Source organism: Notechis scutatus, chromosome 5 (genome assembly GCF_049901735.1).
Source record: "Notechis scutatus isolate UNSWTSFEM ecotype Mainland chromosome 5, rNotScu1.2, whole genome shotgun sequence".
Lineage (NCBI taxonomy): Eukaryota > Metazoa > Chordata > Lepidosauria > Squamata > Elapidae > Notechis > Notechis scutatus.
The window spans coordinates 87575045-87597553 of record NC_142013.1 but is presented as its reverse complement, the minus strand read 5'-3'; the positions used below and the strand labels follow the sequence as shown (position 1 = coordinate 87597553).

Genomic DNA, 22509 nt, shown 5'->3' with positions numbered 1-22509 from the left:
TATCGTCCTCCCCAAACTGTTTTACAGATTTTATTTATTAAACAAATTTATATAGTTACCAAACATACATTGACTCTGGGTTGTGTTTTACTGTTTCTGGCTCCTGTAATTTTTTTTAATTTATAGTACTTAATATTCTTTATATGGCTGGTATTGGACTGTAAATAAATTTATTCCCCCTTTGATAAACAGCTATTTTCAGCCTCTATTTAAGAGTTCCCTTACATATGTTGGGGTGGGTGGGTTGCTAACCACTGAATACACACACACACACACACACACACACACACACACACACACACACACACACACACATCATCATCACCATGATCAACATCATCCTATCCATTGTCTATCCACTGTAGGATGAAGGCCTCTTCTGCATGTTTCCAACCAGCTTTCTTTTGCCAATTGGGCCCATAATACTTGCTTATGTCGTAGCTCCATCTTGTTTTAGGTCTTTTTTTATGGATGCTTTTTATCAAGTGGAATCCATTTTATAACTACTTTGATCCACCTGCCATCAGTTTTTCTTGCTACATGATCAGCCCATTTCCATTTCAATTCTTTTACTCTTTTGATGACAACATATACATTCATTTGTTCTCTAATCCATGTGCAGGTCTTTCTATCTTGTCTTGTGATGCCGAGCATGTATCTTTCCATATATTTTTGTGCCACTCCTAGCATTTCTATCGATTGTGAGGTTAGTATTCATGTTTTGCTGGCATAAGTTAGAACAGGTATCACTCATACTGATTGAGATCTGTTGGCCAAGGTATATGTAGTGATCTACATGTAGTTCTTCTGCAAATATAATTTATTTTTTCTTTAGTAAATGTATTAAATATAACCTGGCTCTTTCTCAGGTTTATTTTTAAGCCAAATAATTTTGCTTTGTGCAGCTCTTTGTAACTCTTCTGGGTCATGTGAGAAGAGAACAAATCATCTGCAAATCTTAAGTGATTTAAATAGGTGCCATTGATTTTTATTCTACCTTTGCTGAGTCTAGACTGTGAAATACTTCTTCAAGGCAGGCTGTGAAAAGGATAGATGATATTGTATCACCTTGTCATACACATCATTCTATGTTGATTTCCATGTTAAGATCATTAAAGTGATGATCTTTGTGTGTGTGTTGTAATGAATTTTTAATAACAAATCACTGTTTCATTGACATATCTTCATGTTTTGAACTTTTATATATAAATGTCAGTTATATATAGTATATATATATATATATATATGTGTGTTTTTAAAAAATCCAAACAGGATCTCAGCAAAAGCCCGAAAACCATGAAAAAACTGCTGCCCAAGCGAAAACCAGAACGGAAACCATCAGAAGAAGAATTTGCTCTGAGAAAAAGTAAGTATATTCTGGAGGGATGAGAGAAAACTAGTTCTTTTATGTTGCACTATGCATCATGGTAATCTAATTCATTTGAATGTATTTGTTTTATTAAATCTTGTAATATGGCTGTATATCCCATTTCCTATCTATATATTCTATTTCCTAGGACATAACAAGATAGATCTTATTATGTCTTGTAATATGGCTGTATATCCCAAAAGATAGATCTTGTTATGTCATAGGAAATGGGATATACAGGTAGGAAATGGAATATATAGCCATATTACAAGACTTAATAAAACAAATAATTCAAAAAGATTAGATTAGATAGATCTTGTTATGTCAAAAAAGCTTTATTTGTTATTATAGGAATATATTTGATGTCATACAGAATATCTAAAATGAAGTTTCATTTTATTTATTGTTCATACTACCTAATATTCCATTTATTGTCTTCTCTTCCCCTCAATGTAGTATGTCTTTTCATGAAATTGTTGCTAACAAATGAGAAAGATTAATTCCCTTTTATAAATCTAGGCAAAACACAAACAATATCCTTAGGTGTTAAACACCAATAAGTTAGTATTGGCTAGTAAAAAGTAAAATTTGATAGGCAAATTTTCAAATTACTTAATTCAGGATTAGTTGAATAAAACAGCTGTATTTTTATAGCCAGAAAGGAGTTAACTATCCTAAACAGGACTATTTTAATCTAAAAGGTCTTAGGTGAAGTGGAGGGACAGTGAGCAGTTGTCTGTGGAGAGTCTTAATCATCCAGGTCATGGTTGTCTCAGAGGTGCTTTTTATCTGTATCCTCAGGGTCACCTCTGAATCAGAGCAGTCCTAAAAAGTTTCCATACCCATTTACACTCTGATTCAGGTGACTCTGGGGATACAGATAAAGCCCCAAGTGGCTTCAACAACTCTCAAGAGTGCTAATGAGCAGATGGCTGCAAAGAATATAAATCCTTCCATTCCCCACCAATCAGTTAGAACTGAAAAAGCTTCTTAGTGAGAAGTGAAACATTGTCAAAAGGGGAAAAAAACAAAGAAAGTCCAGTTGCCTTTTGAAAAAAGCACATTTGGGGTAAGGTTCAGTGGTTTAAAACACCAATTAAAACTAAAGAGAAGAGAGTTGAGAAAGATTAGAAGAGAAGGTTGGGGTTGTTGCATACTTCTGAAAATAGTTAAATGTATTTTAAAATTACTGTAAAATCTCAAGAAAACACTGCCTGTATTTTTGCAGCACAACTACATAATTCAGTTCTGTCCCCTCAGGTTTTGAGTAGTACATTAGACTTGTGATATGGACCCTGGATTGATCATTAGTAGAATTCCAGAACAATTTACTGTGCTGTTTACAAATGGTAATGCACGATGTGACTTAGTGTTGAGATACTCCAGGATAAGCTTTTTCAGCTAGCATCAACCTAAGATACAAACCCAAGATACAAATCCCAAGATGGGACTTGTGTTTGTGATTCGTAGCTTGCATGAAATTAGGGAGACCGAAGTTAAAGAATGTTTCTTCATCATTGGGCACACACTATTGAATTTGACTTGTCCCAGTTCCTACAGCTTAGTTAAGGTGATATTATCTTAATTTTCTTTGTGTGAAGTGTTCTGGTTTTAGATTGTATGCAAATTGTAATTTGACTTCTGCTTATCTTTTACTCTGATTTTAAAAAATCATATATGATTTATACTACCAAGAGTTTTATGGTTATTCTTTCTTCTTGTGCCATATCCATTATCGGACATTGGCGATCATGTTGGTGATCTTATTTTTATTAACAGCTGCACAAAAAAGTTATGGTTATTACTTAAATAATAGGAATAGCATAGCATTTTAATTTAATATCGTCCCCCCAAAAAGTTAAATCATAGTTTCCCAATTTGAAAAAATGAGAAGCAGTAAATTTCCCTAATTTATTTGCTGACTCTCTTGAATGTCAGCAGATTGACAATTCATATCTTCATCTATTAAACAGTTATAAAATAGATTACTGTGTCAAGATCTAGAAAGTTACTGTTACCAAATCCAAAATTCTATCATATTACTGTAATAAGACACTTCAGAAACACCTATGATTACAGGTACTCCTTATAATCAGCTGCCCTGTTTAGAAAGCATTTGAAGTTGTGATGGCACTGAAAAAGTATCTTTACAACTGATCCTTGCACTTACAATTGTTGTAGCATCCCTGGATCATGTGATTTGGGCCCTTTGCTACCAGTGAGCTTTTGTGATTGTTGCAGCATCCTGCAGTCTCGTTATCACCATTTGCACATTTCACAGCCAACTTCCGACAAGCAGAGTCAATAGAGAAGCCAGCAGTAAAATTGAAAATTGGGATCACATGGTGTTTCACTTAAGGACTGCATCAATTAGTGCCAGAATGACCAGTCCCAATTGTTCTTAAACAAGGATTAGGTATAAATTGTCAATCACAGTGTTTATTTTTGAGTCTCAGTATCCAGCATAATATCTTTTGGGTATTTCATAGGTACAGCGGCATTAGAAGAAGATGCTCAGATTCTAAAAGTCATTGAAGCTTATTGCACAAGTGCCAAAACACGTCAAACATTAAACTCAAGTAAGTTTAAAAAAAATATGAATAGAAAAATTATCTTAGCCATCTAGCAGTTGCTTGCTAAATTTTGTGTTTATTGTTGTCAGTGGCTTGTATGGTCTGAAAAGTGAGGTGTGATGAAAATAGTACATAAATTCATTAGGAACTTGAGCAAATGTGCGTTTGCAATGTTGACTGATCCTTTGATCTTTTAGATGTGCTTTACGATTCCCAGATTTAGCAGTAAGAAATGTACGTGTTGGCAACACTGCTATGATGTCTTACTGAATTTTTTGAATAATACATGCTAACAATTTAGTTGAAGTTGTTCATTTTTAGTGCATTCACCATCTCATTAAACCATTCAGTTATACTTACTGAAAGGTTATTAGGTTTTGTTGTTTACTATTCTAATTTAAAAAAAATGTTCTTGCAAACATTTTAATACCTAAGGCATAGTTTCTTTTTGGTTTAGAATTGGAGGCATTCTTTACTTGACATTCAAAAAGGTAGGTACGCATTTTCTTGATCGGCTCACAAACACCACCATTTTTATTGTGAGACAGCTGAATGAATGCCACTGTCAACATCATGCCTTTCCCTTTGTCCTATGAGCCAGATTTCAGACCATGTTCTTATGCAGTGAGTGTTTCACAAGCATTTTCTTCTAATCTAGTGTTCTCCAGATTTGTTGAATGTTTGTGCAGTATGGTTACTGACACTGCTTTGGCAATGGGAACTGAATCCAGTAAATTTGGAGGACAACAGGTTGGGGAAGGCTTTTTTGGGACTTTCTTTCACTTCTCTACTGCATCATGGAGTACATTGAGCAGTTCCTCCGGACTGAAAAGAGGTCACTCCCACAGAAAACGAATAGAGCTCCTGATACTGCATGGATAATGTCTCTGCTGAGAATATGTCTCTTTTTTTGCTGTAAAGTGAGAATCAACACTCTGAACATTTCTGTTCTAATCTAATGCTTATGTATAATAATTATGTATTCTTAATTTAGTAGTAGTGAACATGGATGATAATGTCATCACAGAAGTTTCCAAACTCGACCCTAAGAATGTGTTTATTATAGCAATATTTAAGTAAAGGTAGACTTCTTTGAATAAAACTTAAATCTTAGACTTATCCATGGAATTTTCTTAATGTAAAAGTGATTTCCTTTGCCTTCTTACAGGGTTTTGCTTTTTTTATTTTTAGGATCTTTCCTGGTTTTTCATCCAACTACAAACTGGATATGGCCTTGCTTAGTTTTTCAAAATTGGCCAGGGTTGCTGCTTAGCTAGACACATACAAGTTTTCAAATAGTACAGCTAGTGAATAAATCTTGCTTGACTGGTTCAGTTGTTTTTAATTTATTTAAGCCAAATCTCTCTTATAATAGTAAATATTAAATGCTTGATATGGTTTACATTTTAAAAGTTGTTTTTTAAAATTCTGTTTAAAATAAGAATGACAGACCACTATTCTGGGAAATTTCGGCTTACTATGTATGAGCTCTTGAGTCAGTGTCTTCCTGCTGAACATTTCCGAAATGCTTTAATTTTAGTATCTAATTTGAAAACTTGGCTTAGATTTTTTTTACATTTTGCAAACTAGATTTTCTGAACTGTTAACGTATAATTATGATTTGTATAAAAAACAGCACAAAAGGTTCAAGGTTTAATTAACATGCTTAATTGCAGAAAGGCAGCCTTCAAGTTGCATAGCTTTGATAACATTCTGGAGGGCTGAGGCCCCTTCCCCCACTTCCTGCTTGTTGTTTTACCATTACGGTTAGCAATGGTGAACCAACAATTTGGATCAGGCTCTGTCTGCATTGCATTAGTGAATGTGTTCTTGTGGTTGTGTTGGTACTGTATAAGAAAGGAGGCATAACAGATATATCTCCAGTTGTCTTCCAAGGATTTATCTGCCACCAGTGCAGCCTTTTATTCATTTGTCGTTTTTTAGAAGTCCTAACCCTAAGCATTGTGCTAAATGAACAATTTTTTATTAATTTATCTGCTCAATCTAGTAGGAGTAGCCAGGTGAGAGTGAACAACTGTATTAATTAACACACAGCTCATTCATGGTAAGTCAGGGTTCCCCAAAATCTGGCTTACTGTGGTTGTTTCTATCAAAAATGGGAATGAGACATATGACAGAAAAATCCATCTATAGCAAAAATTGCTTTTATTATAGTTATTAATATCTTTTTATTCTATATTTTTAAACATTTTATATATTGAGCAAAACTGCTATTTTCAGTTACTCAGATACATGCTCAACTTTCACTGTGTCTTGGGGACCCAGATTATTTTAATCTTAAACAAGGCTGCAGTGGTGGAGATCCTCTGTTGTAAGTAAAGCATTGCACCTAATCAGACAATCTGCCCGCATGTGTAACCTGTACCTAAGGAATACTCTTCTTGATTTAAATCAGTTTGCACAGTTTTGCCATTAATGATGAAAGTGGTCAGCAGTTAAAGCTATTTTTATATCAGAATAGTCACAGTCGGTCTGTACAGGAAGAAATCGGTATAGACATTAATGGGGTTTTTTGTCCAGTAATTCTCCCTAATGCTTATTTTGGTTTTAGATTTTAGACAATATGCATTGTAGACAATAATTTATGTGCTAATATTTGACAGTTAACTGTCACATTCTTTTTTTTGTTTTTTAGAACATCACTTAAAGCTCTTTTGTGTATCATGTGAATTGAATTTGACTTTTTAATAATAGGGTTAATTATTCTAAAACTACTTTTGTTTTACTGAGGGTTTTTTCCTAGAACCTTAATAAAAGATTTTGTATTGTTATGGAACCATAGGCACGCATGATTGGTACTCATTGCTATAAAATTGTCACTGATTCTTTTATGTCTTCTTGTACAGGCCTTTTTACAATTCTCTTCTAAATCAGACATTATTATTTAATTTGATACTAGCCCTGCAATTAACTGAGTTATGATTCTATAGATAACTGAACTGAGTGGGACAAAATGAATTGGTAATGCTTCAAATGGTACAACTGTGCTAAGTTGGTGCTTGTCATTTAATTATATTTTTATATACCAATATGTATAAGGTGACAGATGTCTTAATGTGAGCATATTCTTTTTAGTAATGCAAGTGTGTCCTTACTGAGACACAGAACTAGTGCAAAATGCTTTTTGCTGTTTCCCCCTTTCTATGTATATTTTATAAGTATACATAGTGCAAGAAATTTCATTGCATACATCAAAAAAATCTACTGCTTTCATTTGTGTTTCTCTGCAATAGAAAATGATAATAGCAATTTGTTGCACGGCTTCTTTTTTTAAGATTGCTGATTTTATTTAAACTATTATTTTTAAAATCTATCCCCATGCAATTTAACAGAACTTCACAAAAGCAAGTGGAGTTGGTCTTGTACTTTGGGAAGATTGGCTGGTTTGTATATAATGGTTCCTAAATACTATACTGTATTTTAAGAGATTAGGCATTATAAATAAATTTATTTTGAGTCTAGGAGATTAGATCATGTTTCAGTATCCTTTAGTGTCTCTTTACCTCTATGTTGACATTCTGCCTGCTCCTCAAAGTGCAGATCTGGCAATTCTGCTAGTAGCATCATCCTTTTGTCATTTTGGAGGTGCTGCTGGGAAATGCAAGTTCAGCATGACAGGATGAACCATAAGAGGTAGGACAGAAGATACTTTTAAATTTTCATATAAAGAAACATTTGGAAAATAACTTGAGAGAGGAGATTTGGAGAGAAGTACTAGCAGATGGCTTTCCTTTCCTTTCACCTGTTTCTTCTTTACATCTCCCTTCTAGCTGGACAACAAAGTTGTATGCAAACGTTTAGGTAATCTGGTGAAACTACAATTTGCTGAATCCCCAAGGGAACAGAAATTGATGCATGTAACTCTCTACTATAAGAAGTAAATGACATTTTTCTGTGAAATTGAATGCATCTGTACTATTTATGGGTACTTGTTTACTAATTCAGAATGAAAAAAAGTGAATATGGCAAATGCAAAACTTGCTACAGTCTTCCTGCAAGTTTTCAAATATGTGTAGTCAGCTAATACTCTCTCTGTTAATGCTTTAAGACTTTATTCTCACTGTTCCTTAAATATCTTCTCTAGCTCACAAATGTTATTAGGTCTCTTACATGGATTGCATGTTTGAGATGGTCCTAAAGATTTTCAGGAAAGACACAGTATAGTATATAAATATTTATCTTCCTTTCCTGTTAATGCTTCTTGTTGCTTTGATGTAGATAAATGCATAGATAACCTTGAAGAAGACATGCAGGAGCAATTAAGGAAAAATAAGACAAAACTAAACTCTGGGAAAGGAGAAAGTTTGGGAAGGAAACTCAACCCTTTCTTGGGTCTGCTTGGTATAAAAAGAGGCAGAAAGAAATTCTGGCTGGATTTTAGGGTTATGTCCTTTACAATAATAAGTAGCATTCTATAATTCCTGCAGTGCCTGGTTCTTGACCTGGCCTACCTTTATGGATTGAAAGTATGTTTTGGTGCATTGTCTTGTTAAATTATCCAACCTATTTTTATCTATAAAACGCTATACAGTGGTACCTTGGTACTTGTTGATAATTTGTTCTGAAAGATGCAATGAATACTGAATAGCCATGTGACTTATTACATGACCCACAATTTCAGATGGAAGAAATAGTGAGCCACAAAGCACCTGACACCAGCAGGTTCTTCCTTGTGCATTGACTACTGGGAGAAAGATGAGTGATGGGAAAGATTTCTGCTTCAAAACGCGTTGAACCCCGAATTCAACAAGTTTTGAAGCAGTCGAGTGCTGAGGTGTCATACATATTACATTAGGCTACCAGAAAAATACAGAAGCTATTATTTCTGCCAAAGGCAGATTACAAAAAATGTCTGGAAAGACATCCAAACTTCTGTACCTGTCATATTCACTGTTCTGTTTTATATAGCAAATATACATTCAAATTTGCAAAGATATGTCATTTTTAATTTTGTTCCATGGAGAGTTGTATCAGCTTTAAGGAGTCATACAATTTGAGCATGATGCTTAAACCTCTGCATATAACTGTATCTCTATGGGCCTTTTCACAAGATAAGAATATTCTGCTTCTTTGAGCCCAATCCACACATAATTTTTCACCTGAGTTTCACCTTTTTGATGGAACAAAAGAAATACTTTTGCATGGGTAATATGCCATTCCTTGCAGTTAAAATTATCATATGGAATATTATTGCACATGCCACTAGTCTCTTACTTTTAAAGAGATGTTATATTTTTTGGATTAAACTGCTTTGATTAATTCATTGTATATTTAAGAATTTTATGTTAATTATCTATTTGAATCCTGTGCTATGGATCTCCAACACAGGAGAGCTTATATAGTGTCCTGTAGAGGGTAAGTGTAGCTCAACTCCTCATGATTACATGGACATACAATATCCATCCATTCCATATAATTGTTTCTGGCAACAGTAGTGTTGTGCATTGCAACTTTCTGAGGTGATTTTGGATATCTCAGAACCAAAAGCCTAAAGTCCTGGATTACCATGACGATATCCATCCAAGAATAACTAGCTAGTAGGGGCTACCCTATTATTTGTTTTATGAATTGTTTTCAGCTTTCCTCTTCTTTGTTTCTTTTTCTCCTGTAAATCTTCCCCGCACTTCTTGATTTTGATATATTTCACTTTGTAAGGAAATAGGGAATATAGCTGATATCCATATTTTCCCCCTGCAACAGAATGGTCTTTTTCCTTCATTATATGTGGACAATATGTTTCTTCACTGAACAGATAATTACAGGATTTCAATTATAGGCCTGTTAAGTCTTCTACTATCATGTGAAAAGGCTATTATATAATTTTGAAAGGATTGGAAAAGCAGTAAGAAAATCCAGTAGTAACTTGTCCTAAATATCACAGTGATTTTTCCGGTTTTGTTTCACTCATGCCCAACTCCATCTTCTATAGAAGTGAAAGGGACATTTAGGACAGTCTCAAATGGCCCTTTTCACATGTACAGCCTATGGAAAGCTGGATTGAGAACCTAAGGAGAATGAGCAAATTCTATTTGGCAAGCTACTCAGTGAGCATATTTCCCCATGTAACTTACAGTTTTAACTACTGCAAACCTTCTTTGTTGAAGAATTCATATTAGTGTCACTAAAAGGCTCCAACTAGATGGATAATGCCTGGGTACAACTATTTTGGATACTGACTGTATATGCAAATTGGGCCTAAGTGTCTTATGTCTTTATTTTCACTAAATCAAGCTGATTAGTATTAGCTACCTGGATAAATAATTTTCAGTTTCTCTTGGCATTTTTCAGTTTGAAAATTGTTTCATATTTGCATATTCTCTTTAAATTAAAAGTTCCTGAACCAGTTAAATTTTTTCTCCCGTGCTTCTGGTCTGGAATATTTCTATAAAAATAAGTACTTATGACAATAATTTCTGATAGGAATTTTGTGTAGGATGGCAAAATGCTAACAGCTCCTAGTCATTAATTTCCTTCTTCATAAGGGCATTCTTCTAGATCTCCTTAGGGAATTATTCCAGATATAGATGTATACAGAAAGCTATGATCAAAATTGGTTTTTAAGGGGAAAATGTACCAAATGTACTAAATATGGCTAAGTAGTATTTTTTTTTAATCTGCACATTCTCCAAATGTATTGCATTCCCAATGTCTCAAGTTGCAAGTTGGGGAAGTTCATATCGCATTCTTGAGCAGATTTTTTTTCCCCTTCTTGGAAATACCATCTAGCCCAACTTTAAGAATCAATTCAAAAGACTTAAAAAAAAAATCCTAATGTAATAGTTTCTCCCACTTTTAAAAAAACTTCATGTTAAAGTCATGGTTTCTTAGAACATTAAAAGCAACATGAAAGCAAATGCACATTCTAAGCAAGAGAGTAAAATTCAGAGAGTTCCCCTTTTTTTTGTTTTTAAATGTATGTGCCAAATATATTTTGTAGATAAAACCCAACCAAAATAGGGATTTAAAAGATTTGGTGCTTTTTTAACAATATTTTCTCTTTTCCTTTTCTTCCCATCACCTTTGCTTTTATTTTCATCTGTTTTGGTTGTGGCTTATCCTGTATGTTCTCCTCCTCATCACACCTTTGCCTGTCTCCATCCTCCCTTTCATTTCATCCATACATCCTTAGCATGGCAAGGCACTGACCTGATGCATAATCACGTCTTGGCTGATGATGACCAATCCAGTCTAGATTCCTTGGGTCGTCGCAGTAGCCTTTCTCGTTTGGAGCCTTCCGACCTCTCTGAAGACTCTGACTATGACAGTATATGGACAGCTCATAGTTACAGAATGGGCTCTACATCTCGTAAGAGCTGTTGCTCCTATATCTCTCACCAGAACTAATGCACTTCTGAGCTTTTCTTAACAAATGCTTGTTGTATCACAGCTTGCTTTTCTTAGACGTTTTCTTGAAGTTCTTTGTCTCTTTTAATGTGATATTTTAACAATCTTTTGGAGAAACTTCTGACTTCAGTCACGCCTTCTACATTTATGGTATCTTTTTTATATTAAGATTCAAGTATTGGTATGTAGCTATGAATGGTTTACTCTTTTTAAGATTTCAGCATAGCTACAACACTTCTCCCCCACCCTGATTCTTGAAATATATGTATACTTGTATCTTGAAATACTACTTGTGCCATTCACATGAAAATTATTAAGCCTTACAGTATTTAGGTTCATACATATTTTAAACTAAATAACTTAAAAATAAACTTAAGCATAGCAGCTAAAAGAACTCCCACCTCAGAAACCAAAACTGCCAGAAATGAGAAAATCATATTTTGATGTTTCTGATAAATGTCTAAGTTATTTTTTAAAAAAACAACAAGCAGATTTAGTATATTACTAATTAATACTGCATCATTCTACCCACATTTCTTAAATTTTGGAAGAATCAGAAACTGAGCAAGTGAATTAAGTAAGTATGGAAAACTTCAAAACTGCAAAAAACTGTTTTGAGAGCAAGTTGAGTTTTGCTATTATTTTTGCTAAGGTAAAGAAATGATACATTCAAGAAATTGTGTAGCCAGTTCAACATAAAACAATGCACTAGAATATTTGCAAGTTTCCCTGAGCACCAATATTACATTGAACTGTAGCTGTCATGTTAAATATAGATTTTATGTCATAAGTGTACAATAATAAATCATAGGCTAATTTCTGTCTAAAGATAAGCAAGTTATACATTGGGAGGAAATCCAAGCATCCAGATTTTGGAAGTGCCAAAGTCATACGTTCCTACTGGCAATTTAAACCCATTCTGTTAAAATTGAAAAGTAGGAGTATATTTTTGTAGTTTGCTTTATCATTGAAATGTAAATGAAACCATTAATTTCTCTATAAGCACATTTTTAAAAGCCATCCAAATTTCTATCAGTAATACTCTTGCAAAGTTTTGCAAAGTTTTCTGTGTTTAGCTCATAAACAAAAGGTCTTAATATTTCATGGGAGATTTGCTGTATAAAATCATTGCCAGAACTTATTTTAGAAAAGAAAGCAGTCTAATAGTATTTCAATTGGTACAAAATATCTTCAAAACATTATTTTTCAAGAATACTGAATTTATCAAATCAGTTCAGCAATTTAAGCTACTACTGAAACAAATTTAATCAAATGGACCAGTTATTACTGTTCAGAACACCCCAGAGTACCAGTCCTTAGAATGTCACAGATCTTGAACCTGTAAATATGCACACAATATTGTACTGCTTGGAGATTGGATAGTACATTGGTTAATAGAAGCAGGTATTTGAACTGATATACTGAGAAAGTAAATGTAAAATTATTCAACTTCTACATAAATCATTTCATAAATACACATTTTTAATAAAAGCCTAAGGTTACATATTTACCTGATAGCCATGAAATTGATGGGCTAGTGAATTGGGAGCCTAGGCACAAAATGTTGTTTTGTGCTACATTACTGACCTAAATAACCATTACTGCCTCCAAAATGGCTTTAATAAAACAGGGAGCTGAACCACTGTACAGCCCAAAGGAAACTAAGAGCAGATTAAGTTACTGTGACCAACAGAGATGGATCAACAATAGCAGTCCTTAGAGGCATTGGTTTCTGTTCTGCAAAGCTCCAATTAATGTGGCATTAAATTATTATGAATCTTCCAGTAGCATTGGGATTAGGCTTCTTTTAGGAAATGAGATTCTTAATCCTTTCCATTGGGCCTGGTTTCCTTTTCAAACACAGTCTCTTTCCATTATGAACACCTGAAAAGAAGCAATTTGAGTGTGAAAATGACTGGGCAAAGGAGTTAATGGCCTCCCTTGCTGTTTTCCTGCTCAGGTATATCTTTCCTTGCTGCTTTTACAAAAAGTTAGGAAATTATATGCTTTTCCTGTATAAAATCTAGTTTCTGCTATGAAGACATAGTGATAAGGGAATGTTTGTGTATTCTATGTGGGTGAACAACGCTTTGTAAGCCTCCTTAACTCTTATATTTTCAAAGTTTAATAAAAGTTTAATAAAGTTCAGTATTATTCGTATTGTTTTTTAATTAAAATGAATTAAAAATACAATATGAATAATACTGAACTATAGGTCAATGCTATCATTAATCAGAAATGTTTTGGCTTTGAAAGTTTTTTTTTACAATGGGTAAAGTCTTTTTAACACAGTCTATTGTTTTTATGATGTATTACAAATTTGAATTACTGTGGCTGCTCTAAAGCTTTGTATTTTTTTTTCCAGAATGTTTATTCAAAATGTTCATATTCTGATAATTTCCCATGATTAATTCTTACAACAAGTGTGAACCATGGGATGGGATCTTTACAAAAGTTTTCTTTGGCTTAACTATATTGTTAAAGTTCTCTATTGGTGTTTTTGCTGTTGGAGATTGCTGGCTGTTTTGATGGATTTGAAATTTTAATGCAACAGCATTAAAAAAAACTTTCTAGTGTTAACATTGTTGTACTGTATTCAGCCCAAATTTTAGTTAATATTTTTGTGGAACCTGTATGATAACACTGAGTATTTTATGTTATGGAATGTACAGTCAGTATTATAATGAATGAAGAATTAGAAAGTAAGTGTGAACCGTTGTGGGTCTTTTTCACATGGCTTAAATGGTATTGTCATTTAATTCGTATTTACCACAATAATTCTAATTATATTAATTTTGTGTTTTGTATCATCTCGCCAAAACACAATATATTGTGTACATAGTGATATAAAACATATGTATATATAAAGAGAGAGAGAAACTTTGCATTTTATTTGTGAATGGAAAAGTAAGTTATAGGCTTTTGAAAGCAAATATAGATGTATATCTGAATGTGCATTGTATTGTACAGTTTGTATTTAATTGTGTGTGGTAGCTTATAACAGCTGAAGTGTTTTGCTCATTTTTCAAAGTATTTGTTATGTATATTTTAATACATTTTGTATTTACTAGTTTATGCTTTTATTGAAGTTATGCCAAAAAAGAGAGAAAGAGAAAGAAATAGGAGAAAAAGCAGACTGGTTTAAAATATTGTTTATTTAAAATAATCTTTTGAAGGTGACCAGAATGGAAACCAAAAATAAAATAATTAATTTAGGACTTGAGTATATCTGAGTAGCTGCCTTCTGTATTTTGAGGAATTATTTCATGTTGAAACAGATTTTGTTAGATTTCAGATTTTTAGCTTATTGAAAATCTGTTTTTTACAGAATTAATTTCTAATATTATAGAGGAGAATCTCATTGATTTCATTTCAAATGCATTAGCAAAACAAGGTAAATCTTCCCTGTTCTGCCCTCCCTCCCATAGAACTGCAAAGTGGAAAACTTCTACTGTAAATTAAGAATTTTTTTATCGTTTTGTCCAAATTATAAAACTAACTGTGGTTAATTTAACCATGTTAGTGAAATCAAGCCTGTTTGATAAACTGACTTTATATTTGCTTCTTTCTTTCTTAACAGTTAAGATGAATTACAGCTCATCTATATTCAGATGAAATTGTTGAGTTTGAAAAAGAAAAGATGGCCATGCCACCAGAGAAAAGCTAAGGGGTTTTTTTTGGTTAGTCCAAACAAGTGCATTGAATATCTCATATGGAAGAGTTGCACACATTTGACATGAGTCAGTTCTTGAAGTGGGAGACATTTGTATGGTGTCCAGGTATTATATATTTTCTGACAGTTATTTCAGTAGTTTATTAATGGGGTAAGCAGAACTGCATTCACAGTACAGTTCCAAATGAAAAAGGGAAGATTTGTGCATATAGTAGTACCAATGTGGCATCTCTGAGAAATTGGATTGAGACATGTTTACAAATGGACTCTTTAATATTCGTAAGATTATCAGCATGCTACCTGGATTTGTAAAGTAATTACTGCCTATATTGCTGTTCTTAAACTTTTTATTTGTATGAACCAGGGTAACTGCCCAAGGGGTTGGCAACCCCTCTATACTAATACAATTTGTCTTATTTGTTTTTTATGTGAACATCACCAGTTAGGGATTTATGGTCTGGGTACCACTTTGAAGTATTACTGTTCATTCCTAAAATGAAAAGAATGTAACTTTATCTAAGAACTTATTTTTTGAATTATCAAAGTATTGGGAGCTATTATTGTAAATATACAATATTAGCAATGTATATTGTTATGATGCTGCAATCATTTATATATTTAATTAGTAATTAACTATCAAATGACAGTGTTTATGAGTAAGCATGCATATGATCAGGCATTGAATTTTATTAACTTTTATTGAGTCTATACCCAGTTTCATTCTTAGTAATAAAGAATATTTGGTAATCTTTATTAACTTTTATTGAGTCTATGCCCAGTTTCATTCTTAGTAATAAAGAATATTTGGTAATCTTGTTTGCCTTAAAATGGTCTCTAGTATATCTGTTTAGTAACATGGATTTTGATAGTTATTTTCACAAGAAAATGTTCATAGTTAAAAATTGAAGATGGTTGATTAGAAGTATAAGGTGAAACAGCCACTGTAAGTAGAATGAAATCAATAGAAAATCAATGTTGTGCAAATAAATGTTTAAAATATTTTTTGTTAAGATGTAGATGCAGATCTCAAAGTTTAATTTCTACAATTACTTTCTGTAGTCACCTTAAATAAGTAAGTTTATATAGTGAACATTTGACATTGAAAGAGTCTCAGAATTAAATACCATGACTTTCGTCTTATTTTTTTTTACTCATGTTAAAGGTGACTATTTCTCACAACAAACCTCTTCACCTGTAGTTTGATACCATTCCCAGTGCACCCTCAATTTCCAGAAACTTCTGAGGGTGGGGGATTTCAGGGAAGATAGGGAAGGCTGGGATCAATGAAAGTAAGGTTTGGCCTGCCAGCAAACACAGGGAATTATTTTGTCAGGAATTTTTTAACTGGATTTGAAAGTTGATGGGTGGATTGTCAACTTATCAACTTATGAGAACAAGATGGTGCACATGGATAAATAAAAGTATGAGGTCTTAGTATATTTAGTTTGGGAACTCCCAGAATAATTCCTTTACTAGTACACGTAATAATGAAAACTAGTAATAAATGATCCTGCTTTTCAATTAGCACTATATAGCCTTAATTCTCTTTGTAGCTATGTGGGGAAGCTTATACAGCCTGTTTTTTCATTTGATTTACAAGTACATCTCACCTTTTATTCAGAAGTTCAAGGCACAGCATACATAGTATTTGTTTTACTTTTTTCCCCACAACAATCATTTCATGGCATAGGGCTGATTGGTAGACATTGGTCGAAAGTCATGCTGATTTTGGTGAAAAATCATTACTAGATCATCTTAGTGACTTCACCTCGGACATCCTACGTGGAAAAAGTGTTCCCGTCAGTTGCTCTAGCATATATTTTATTTGTTTATTTATTGAATTAATTTATCATCAGAGACAAAATAAAGGAAACAAGCCAGCTCCTTTATCTACAGATACGTATCTGTTGTTCTTGCTGTCTTTAGTTTGGATTGGGTAGGATTCTGTATTTTGTAATTAACTGCATGATAATGGTACATTTAAGCTAGAGTGATTTTGATTATTCCCTTCCTCTGAAAACTATGTCCTCGACTCTTGGTTGATTGCATTTCGACTGTCAGAGGATTGTAGATGCAGAAATTATTTTAGGGGTCTTTTCTTACTTGGTTAAAAATGCCCTTCCTCTCTTTTTTCTGATGCCATAAGCCCTCATTTGACCCCTTTCCCACACTTAAGGCACTTTAAGTGGCCATTAGCTGTTCTCATGTTAAAGTTTTTTTTCTCTTATCCTGAAATATTTTTAGTTGTAGATACAATTTGATACACTTTGTCAACCATTCTGTTGTAGGGGGTTGAATCAGCCCAACATTTATTGATTACTTTTGTTTGATGTGGACATCCCCCTCCCATGAAATCTCTGAGTTGTGGGAGAAACCAAATTTTAAACTGGACTAAATTCAAAAGTCCCTCAATCAGATGCTATGGGTGAGTGAGAGACTTTGCTGTGAAGCAGGAGGGAAATTCCTTCCATACCTCAGAACCACTCCATGTTCCTTAGCTGTTAGTAATCCAACAGATATTGAGGGAGTAGTAGTGCAGTGGGAGGGTTACCTATTGCTTCACCCCATAACACGCACACCCCAGTGTCTGTCCCCTCATGGGTTGTTTTTGGACCCACAATGCAAAACAATTGTACAAAACCTAAGAATGGTTAGTGAACATTTTTTGTCCAGCTAGAAAATAATTATGTCAGGACAGAATCAGCAATGGGGCAGCAGTTTTTAAACTGATATTTCTCTGTCAGTTCAAAGATGGATAAATGATACATTCAATAAGCCCAAAACAAGAAAACTAGAATAATTGAGATACTATACTTAATCAAAAGGCTGAGAAGTTATGGGTAACTGAGATCATTTTTAATTATTGATGATGAAAGGCCCACCTTGAAACCCCTTCTGATTTTAATAACTTATATTTGTTGTGGTATTCCATCTTTTTAAAAACAAAATTCAACACACATATTTTAAGTGGAATAAATTATATAAAATAGAAATATATACCCATTTCGTTTCTGTGTTTATACCAAATGCAAATATATATAAAAATTTTGGCAGAACATTCTGAACTATTAACACTGCTTTGGAAAAGCCTAACTGCAAGAATGGAAAGAAATTAATGAGTTTTATACAACCACAAACAGTTTTGACATCATATAATATAGCTTCTGAATTGCTCTTTGTTCAAAAATAAATAAATAATCCATCGTAACCTATATTAGGGGCTTACTCATATAGGAATGTCCTGTACTTTTACAGATTTAATTTTATATCATAGGCAGTCCCTGGTTAAGAACAGTTCCATTCCTTAACACTGACCTTAACCTGAATTTGTATTTAAGTCAGAACTTGTACTTAAAAACAGATTGCCTAATTACTAAAAATGGCGGACAGCATGTCCTTCCTCTAGCCAGTGCTGAACTGTGTAATGCTTTCAGCTAAACAGGCTGTATATTAAAAACATGTGGCTTCATGGTTTCTGAAGCATTGTGAAGTTTCAGCTTACGTCAGATATTCTTAACTCAGGGACTATCTGTATCTAAATTAAGCCTTGATGGTGCCTACTAGTATATTGATTTTCCTTAGAGATATGCCGAAAGTGTTTCATCTCCCTTTTGTTGGTGCTCAGTAGAGAATTAAACTTATGTACAAAAGACTGATCCTAAGGACAGTCTTAAACCCACTGGTGGTATTATTTTCGTTTAAGTGAATTTATGCTTCTTAGATAATTTTTTACAGAGATTGAAAATTGTTCCATTTCTCTCTTCCCTCATTTTCTTTCATTGTTCTCATGGATTAATTGCAACTTGTTGATGTAAGATGAGGACTTTGAATCTTTTGTGAACATTAATTTTGATATATTTTAAAATGGATGTCTTCAAATGGATTCTGACTGCATATGTTATCATTTATCTGATTGCCAAGCTGAAACCAAGTTTGTGGACTTCTAATTCCATTTTAAGAATATTCCTTTTTAAATGTATGATTGTTTTTCAAAGTTCCTTTTTTATGGGATGATACAGTACTTTAACAATACTAGACTGCTAGTTCTTATGTGAATAAAATGAATATGGTTGCTCTGTTTGTGTCCTGTGTTCTGTAATTTTCCTTCATTTAGTCTATTATTTTTATTGCGAACAATACTGTCATTAGTTGCAGAAGACCTGTGAATAATCACTGCAAAATCCTGAGAACTGTTACTGCTTCTTTTAGGAGTTATGACAGTCTTAGTTGAACAGATCTGAATGCTTGAAGGGTCTTTTTGGCTTGAATCCAAAGCGCTATATCTCCCTGTTAAAGATTGGGCATCTTTCCATACAAGTCATTTTTCAAGGAATACTTAGTTGCAATAAAGAAAGCATTGCATCTTTGTTAAATGTCTTAAACTATTTGTAAAAAAAATGTTATTGTTGTGTTCAAGAGATCTGGAAACAGTATCTATTGATGAAGTGGAACCAATGAAAGAAAGTGACCAATTTCTAGAAACTTCCTTCCTCTTTTCTACTCCTCCAAACAGATGTATGGGTTCTGGACCATATAGTGCTCATAAATATAGCTACCGTAAGACAATCCAAGCCTGCATTATCTTATTTACAGATTTCAAACATGCACATATAATAGGCTAGTCCAATGGCACTACTGCCAAAGCTTTTTACAAAACATGGTTAGTGGTTAAACTTTAGTCTTATCTCCTATGCAAGCAACTTTTAAAAAGAAATGCGTAGGAATAGGGAAAAAATATTAAATTCTACAAAATATGGAGGGGGAAAAACCTGCATGTTTTCATTTCTTCTTTTTGGATAGCTTAGAAGTGCATTACTTTAAGCAAAATACATACAGGCATGTCCATCATCAGCTCCTGCATCTGATATCTCAGCATTTTCCTCCTAAAGACATGAAACCACATCAAGAACTTCAAGGACATTTTCCAGTATCAAGTTTTAATATAGGTTACATCTAATTTTAAAGAGTTGTGTGGATCTGTTGGAAAAAAAAAATTATTCTTTGAGAGCTCCAAAGTATCTATTTCTCAACAGCAATTATTAGATTCATGCTATTATCAAAAATATGGAAGGCTGGTTTAGTGAGATATACAGTAACTTTTCTGATACATTATTTATCCTGTCCAATATTGTTACAATATTCAATTAAACCTCTCTTTCTAACAAAATAAAGCTAGCAGGCCTAAATCTTGAAGATTGACAGAAACAGTAGGGCAGACATTGGAAATAAATGGCTAGGAACACAGAAATCTACTGAAGAACAAGATTTACGTTCCCCTGGGACTTTGATCAGATATAAACAATAGACTCTACTTTTGGAGTTCAAGTCATCACAGATGCTTGGCAGAATGCATTAATAATAATAGCCATTGTGTTTTATCCAATGTGTTTCCTCTTTTTAAATGTCAGTTATCTCTATCTAAGAAATATTTGAGTGTGAGTGTTTTGTGATGCGTTTGTACTTATTAATCTCACCTGGTTTAAAAATTTAATGGCATGCTTATTGAACAAATTTCTAAACTCCTGGTATGCTGTAATTAAACCAAAGAGTTAATCTTTAAGGAAGTAAATTGAGTCCCTTTGGGGAATCATAAGAAATGAAGAGGAATCCACAGATTGTTAATGTTTAATCTGGTTAGATTTGTGAAGGTAGAATGGGAGTCTGAAGTGAAGTCTGTGCAAGTCTGAAGTAGGCAGTTCTACAAAGCCTGAGAACCCATAAGCTTACATACATATAAAATTGAAAATAAAATTTCAATCTGAAATGCCAATGAAATCTTGATTTTATACATGGAGATATTCACATCAATCTGTGCCTCATTTTATGGATTCAGATACAACAGAATTTGAGAAATCCTGTGTTAGTATCCTTGCGTTCTTTCTTTTCCATCATGCAAATCCAAGAGACTCTTTACATACAGAAAGTAGATTTCTAGAACATCCATATATAATCTGATGTATATCTAACCAATTTGGCAAAGGTTGCCTGATCATTCTTTAAGAGGAATAAAGAAATCCTAAATACCAGCTGTTTATTTTTCAGGGATTACAGCAAAAATTCTTTTACTGGACAATATGTTACAGACTTCCTGAAACATTAAACCCATGTTTTGTTATATTGCTGCAATTATAAAGACACCCAGCTGCAGGTAATAATGTCCCATCTAGTCAGATTTCCAGCTTACCTAGATCCATTTTATTAATCTTTGTAATCCAATTATTGTGATGTTATTTCCCTTAACCTGGCTAAGTTTTGTTTTACTGTTTTTAAAATAAGCCATACTTTGACTGTTCCAGTATTATAATTATTGGTTTTTACTGTGGTTGTTTTATTTGCTGTCTAACAATTTCTTCTTCTTTTTCCTTTGGGCTAATCAATTAGTAATAAAGTGCTGCTATCTACAGACTTCTTGCAGCTCTTGGAGTTTTTATCATTGTCTTTTGGGTTTGTTTCTGCAATAAGGTTGAAATTAAAGGTAACATTAAAAGGGATGTTTTTAAACCTGCAAGCGGAAAGTACTTGGGCAGGTGTGTTTATGTGATAATGAGGATTATAGCAGGTAGGAGTGGGTTTTTTTTCTTTCCTATGCTATGTTGCAAAAGGAAATTGCCATTTTGAAAATTGTATTGAACATTGGAGTTCAGTCACGTATTATTTATATTTTATTGGATTTTTTGGCAAAACATTCCCCGGTGAAATTTCTTTCTGTGTTAATGGAATCAAAACTTTAAACATGTTTCTATATTGGGTAATATGTATTTGCGGCAGAAATGACATTTTCATATGGTTTCACATGCTTCCAAAGAAGACTGGATTAAGTAACAGTGAATTAATTGAGGTTTGCATTAACAGAATGTCATCAACCTCTTTGAAAACTTGATCTTATATACCTTATTAAATATCTTTTCTTATTAATTTCAATGGATATAAATGACTATTTATTTAAAGGTTAACTGGGTTGTGGTACCACTTGTAAGATAATGGACCCCTAGGCTTAATATTAAGTGAATTATCTGTGGCTCTCAGAATAAAGTTAATATTTTTTCTCAGAAATTATCATCTTATTTTAAAATTATTGGTATTTTTCTAGTAATAGTTTTATATACTCTTTAGTTTTCTCTCATAACCCAAGGATTGTGCCTCCATTATTTAATTTCAATCCTTCTCTTTTCCTTTCTGCCATGTTTTTACATTTGAAATAACTTTCCTGAGTTGTTTGAGTAACTTAACTTTAAAACATTGTTTTGTGTAGTTTTTCCTTCAGTTAACATCTGTCTCACTACAGATCACTATTTTTTCAATCTACTTTTAAGTTTTTATTTTGAGTTCACTTGCATTATGTTTGTACCATAGAAGTTTTGTTTTAATTCTATATGCAGAATTAATATTTTTAAAAATATTTTTAACATTTCTGACTCAATCTGTATCATAATGATCATTCCCCAGCTATGTAGTTGATAAGTTGGTGCCTTGTCCAATGATAAATAGAATTTTACTTCATGTTAAGTATTTAAAAACTCTGTAGAGTC

At 33.2% G+C, this 22509-nt stretch overlaps 1 protein-coding gene across 10 annotated transcripts in view; it reads left to right on the top strand.

Annotated features, from left to right (window-relative positions):
• Window positions 1-22509, top strand: part of ARHGEF7 (Rho guanine nucleotide exchange factor 7) — a 102242-nt gene that overhangs the window by 71266 nt on the left and 8467 nt on the right. For 4 of the 10 annotated variants that reach the window (XM_026668889.2, XM_087967277.1, XM_026668891.2 and 1 more), the window contains 2 exons: window positions 1273-1366; window positions 3859-3948. In XM_026668889.2, coding sequence (XP_026524674.1) covers window positions 1273-1366; window positions 3859-3948 — 184 coding nt within the window. Of the gene's footprint in view, window positions 1-1272; window positions 1367-3858; window positions 3949-4399; window positions 4434-11092; window positions 11270-14887; window positions 19061-21022; window positions 21129-22509 lie in introns of those variants that run through there. The other 6 variants (XM_087967279.1, XM_087967280.1, XM_026668892.2 and 3 more) reach the window with 4 other exon arrangements.